This window comes from Austrofundulus limnaeus, unplaced genomic scaffold (assembly GCF_001266775.1).
Source record: "Austrofundulus limnaeus strain Quisiro unplaced genomic scaffold, Austrofundulus_limnaeus-1.0 Scaffold1327, whole genome shotgun sequence".
NCBI classification, from domain to species: Eukaryota; Metazoa; Chordata; class Actinopteri; order Cyprinodontiformes; family Rivulidae; genus Austrofundulus; species Austrofundulus limnaeus.
The window spans coordinates 78,419-83,641 of NW_013953729.1; the positions used below are offsets into that span (position 1 = coordinate 78,419).

Consider the following 5,223-nt stretch of genomic DNA (forward strand, 5'->3'; position numbering starts at 1 on the left):
TGGGCCCCTTGGTACCAATTGAGCATCGTTGCAACGCCACAGCCTACCTGAGTATTGTTGCTGACCATGTCCATCCCTTTATGAACACAAAACCGTTACTAGTGTGATGTACCTAATAAAGTGGCCGGTGAGTGTATCTTGGATGACTTAATTTAAATTAGCCTGTTTAAAAAAAAGCTTAGCAAGAATTTTGGTTAATTGAGAGTAGGTGGAATTCAGGAGGTCAAATCAGCTGTGGACAGTCCATTGGAACTAGACAATTATTTGAACTGTTTCTCTCAATTACTATCATGAAAAGTCATTTATGTATTTTGTTTACATGTGTAGATTTGGTATGTTGTTCATTTTTTAGATAAATAGTTTAAACTTGACACTGTGGCCCCGATCAGTTTTTTCATCTGTGGATGTAGAGGCATTTTTTGGAGCATCAATCGGAGGTTTCATAGAAACAGTTGTTTAGAAACTTGAACTCACCTTGAACCAATGTAACTCCAGCATTAGGAGTTTGAGTAATGATATTTCTGATGACAGCATCCAGGTGATCATCAGAAATGGTGTCAAAATTTTCATTCATTCCCATTTCGTGTCGTCGTCTTCTCAATGTTCGAGTGCTGATCCCCAACCAAAAAGAAACAGATGCCCATGACATTCCTGCTTCACGAAGCAGAAGCAACTGATCCCTGGAAAGTATGTACCTGTGTGCATAACATATTGAAAATAATTTCTAAAAACAGCAATGGATATTTTCAAAAATTAAACATGTCAAAAACTTAATGTATTGATCACCATTCGTCATTTGAATGAACAAGCACACATGCTCTTGAACCTTACATTAGACAACTTTCTCATAAATGCAAAATTTAGGCAGCAARATGACTCATTAGTTAGCACTGATGCCTCACAACAAGAAGGTCCTGGGCTCGCTCCCTGGACTCTTCACAAACTTCAGAGACATAAGCAGACAGTGAGTCTCTCACACTCAAAAGCATAACATGTGCAGTAACTGTAAGTTAATTTATAAGAAAAGCCTTTTGGTTTGTTTTATTGCATTTATAAGCAACGGTTTTACTGTAGTAGGATATGAGTATTATTTACAGACTAAATATCAGAYTTTTGATGTCAACAGTTAGCTGTAGCACAGAATGAGCAACAATAAACAGCAGCTTCAGCGCCACCCACTTTTAAAAGACGTTACCGCCCACAGAGCGGGGACACTAGTTACTGTGGAAAACCACCGCCGAGTGGAGCCGTACTTACAAGTGGAAAAACGCAAACTGAAAAAAGGTGAAGTGTGTAGCTGTACGGAACCGGTTGGAAAAACGCCTACAGATATCACCCAAGGGCCAGACGGGGCCAATGGGCCTTGAACTTGACACATGGTTAAAGCTTGATTTATTTATCATAGTCTATGATTTTTATATTGAACTTGGTTTAAACATTTGACAAAGTACATTTACATTTCTCATAGTACTCATATAATGAGTTCACACAACACATACTGGGGAGTTACCTTGGCCTTCCAGAGGTTCTTGTGAGACTTGGCTGAAASACCAACATGAGTGGGGGCTGAAGATGTTCCTCAATTTGTTGAAGAAGTTCGATAAGGGAGTTCTGGAGCTCAGTCAGGATAGTAATCATGTTTATTACTTCTTGGTCCTGGGATTTAATAAAACGTATATTTTAAAAAATGTGTTAGACTAACTGTCTAGCATTTAAAAGCAAAAAAAAAAAGGTAATAAAACGGTGCACAGTGGTTTGTGGGAATGTTTGGGGACACCTGCAACAAATTAAGTGCAATAATCTGCCAGGAGGGCTAAAACAGTTGCACTTCATAAAATTCCTAAAATTTTATTCAAAATACATGTAGTCAACTGTCATACCAAGGCAATTGTGTTACTCCGTTAGCAGATCATTTCACTAAATTCAGGTCAAATTTACAGRTTAACATTGTACACATTCGGTTCCTGTTTAGTACGCCTATATCAGTGTCAATATGATCAACAGAATACGTTCTTTGGATAGATTGCTGGTCTTGGTTAGATGGACAATTTTTGCAGTGGACCATCTTGTGTTTTCACTGTTCTATATATTTAACTTGTTTTTATGCATCTCAGATCATTGTTGCACATACACAGAACAGCGAGTTCTACTACCTACAAGTTTTACTCATTTGAATTTAAATTTAAATTTAAAACTTTAAAGGTTAAAGAGTTAAACATAACATTATTTTAAATCAATAATAACATAAATCTAAAACTCTAAAGGTTAAATAAATAATAATATAAAGTTAAAAATTTCAAAATTAAATCTTCAAAACTACAAAAGTTAAGCATTACTTTAAATAAATAGAAATGAATCAGGCCTAAAATAGAAACAGTCTCAATATGAGACCGTTTGGAATACTGGAGGCGAAAAACACATCTCTCCCTATGATGAAGGGAAGTTGGAAGTGGGTGATGATTGCAGGACTAATTTTAGTAGGGATTGTGGGAATAAATCACTTGTGTGAATTCTTTGGTGTCTTTCCAGATAATAAGGCATGTGGTTCCACTGTCACCTCCRGTCATCCATTCCCTTCAGATAAGACAACACCTTTCCGATCAAAACGCGGCATAGATACCAAACGTAGTGACGGGCCAGGAAATCACAGAAAAAACCTTAAAGAATGCATAGAATTAGATATGACAAAATGGGTCTTCCTCGAGGGAGCACCACCACATTTCAATTTGATCTCTGCGAAGTAATTGATTGTCGAGGGAAAGACTAGTCCTTTAGAGAATACAATCTTTACTTATGTGTAGATCCGGTGTTACGAGCAGGAGCATATCCCTTGGGCCCCTCCCAGGTTTCTTTACCCCCATTCGTTCAAGGGGAGGGAGGACCCGGACTCGCTTTACATCCATTCACTCAGGGTGATGAAGGTTATAAGCTCGTTCGGATGCCTTCCTGTAAATGGGAGCACACCACTCACTACACTGGGTCTTGGATTCCCACAGCAAAAGGACTCCAGGAGCCATTGAGAGAGTGGTGGAAAAACGTTACCTTTCAGAGAGATTATTCCCCCCGTAGAAATTTAATATCRGTTTCATTTCAGGGACAGTGGGGACCACCGCTGTATGATTTTAAGGAGCAGAACTCAACTTATTACTCTTTTATAATAGGGGCAGATGTRGCAGGGAGAGATCCACAAGGGTTTGCTATGATACAATTTATTGACCCATTTTTAGTTAACTACAGTAACGTTGTGCAAAATAGGACAACACCAACTCCTTATCAGCCTGAGGAAAGAGAGAAGGTGATCGCGGTAGATTATACTAGACTTACTGTAAACCCCTAGACATCATTGAACGCACCACAGGTTACACAGATAGTAACTTATGGCTTGACTGGCTTATTCAATCTGCCAAAGAGCAAAATGTAGGCGATTGTGTGGCATGCGCATCAGGCAGACCTCAATTATACACGGAACCTGCCCCCCTGTATCCAGATGATACGTGGGGCTTTGAATGCATGTTGAAGCTGACAAGAACACCTACACCAAAAAATTGCACAAACCCAGCTAGCATTTTTCCAGTGATAGATAATAACACTAAACCAGGAGCCTTTACTCCACACAGTAGTGATCGATATGTGTGTTTTAACCTTACCAGCTCTACCCCTCTTAAAGATTATGGACGGATTGACCCTGAGTGGTGTAATTTGACGTACCAAGTAATGAATGAAAGTAAAACTATGCGAGCTGAAAGTTATATTGGAATGTACGTGCGATCAGGTATAGATTATTATTGTGGAGGACAGAGAATGTCTGTGGTATCCCTATCAATGCTATAGGAGTMTGTGCCATGACTAGATTGGCAGTTCCCTTAATGATAATAGGAAGCAAAACCGTTCATGCAACTCCGACTACCCCAGCAACATTAACAGCACGACGAAAGCATCATGTCCTGATGAAATGAGAAATTGCGGACCCCTGGGACATGACCACCAATTCCCAGACTTATWTAGATGCTATCGGGGTGCCAAGAGGYGTACCTGACCAGTACAAACTAGTTGATCAAATTGCGGCCGGGTTTGAGAATATTCCAATTCTTTCAGCCATATTTCCCATAACACCTAATAAAAATGTTGATCGAATTAATTACATTCATTTCAACGTTCTTCGATTAGCTAACCTGACCAGAGATGCAATAGAAGGCCTCTCTGAGCAACTAGCACCAACATCTCTGATGGCCGTCCAGAATCGTATGGCATTGGACATGTTGTTAGCAGAAAAGGGCGGAGTTTGTGCAATGTTTTCCAGTTTTTGTTGTGTGTTCATTCCAAACAACACGTCACCGGACGGGAAGGTCACTAGGGCCTTACAGGAACTCCGAACCTTGTCTGAAACTATGCATGAGCAGTCAGGAATAAACAATCCATTGGGGAACTGGATGACCCGGACGCTTGGACAGTGGAAAAGTGTGGTCATGTCTGTTTTGCTATCTCTTGGTGTTTTTATTGGTATTGTAGTAGCGTGGTTGTTGTTGTATCCCGTGCATTCGATCTCTCTTTGTTCGAATAATCACAACTGCTATCGAGAGAGGGGAGATCAATAAGGGGATCATGATGCCTCTTTTGACCACAGCAGGGACGCCCTTAGAATCTGAAGTGGTCCTGGAGGACACATGGTATTGATCTCTATGTTGGCAGAGATCAAGAGAGGGTATTGTAGAAATGTCGAACACTTTTAAACTTTATTTTGTGTTCTGTTAATAATCAGTTCGTCTTGTGTTCAAGGTTTTCAAAATCAGTAATCTTGTCAGTGTTTTTAATTTCACTGTGTGGGMGTGTCATTTTGGTCAAAAACATGTTTGAAGAACAGGGTCAAAGTTCGGGTCCCTTATCGTTTCAAGGCTGTGCAGATTAATGGAACCAATGGCAGAGCAGGAAGACGGCATGACCAGCTACAGCTGTTTGATAATGTATGATTCTCAGGAATTACATAAGAAGTGGACTTGATTATAAAAGCTTAGAATTGCAGGGATGTGATGAGATGCTGCTTTGACGATCAAAGGGAAGTATCGGTCCAGCATTCTCCCAGATTTGCAAATCTGTTCGGTGGGTTTTTACTTGTAATCTTTAATAAATTCTGTTAAACTTTAAAGGTATCTCTGACTAAATCTCTCCAAAATTCCAATGGACCTGGGTAAGAGCAATCGGCTCTTAACAATATATATATATATA

At 39.7% G+C, this 5,223-nt stretch overlaps 1 protein-coding gene across 1 annotated transcript; it reads right to left on the minus strand.

Moving 5' to 3' along the window:
- Positions 1 to 473: 473 nt before the first annotated feature.
- LOC106534981 (uncharacterized) lies at positions 474 to 1,660 on the minus strand (the record flags this gene model as incomplete). Its single annotated transcript, XM_014031817.1, is given in 2 exon segments — positions 474 to 695; positions 1,511 to 1,660. Coding segments are annotated over 2 exon segments (372 nt in total), but the record flags the coding sequence as incomplete, so codon positions are not given.
- Between the last annotated feature and the right edge of the window lie 3,563 nt (positions 1,661 to 5,223).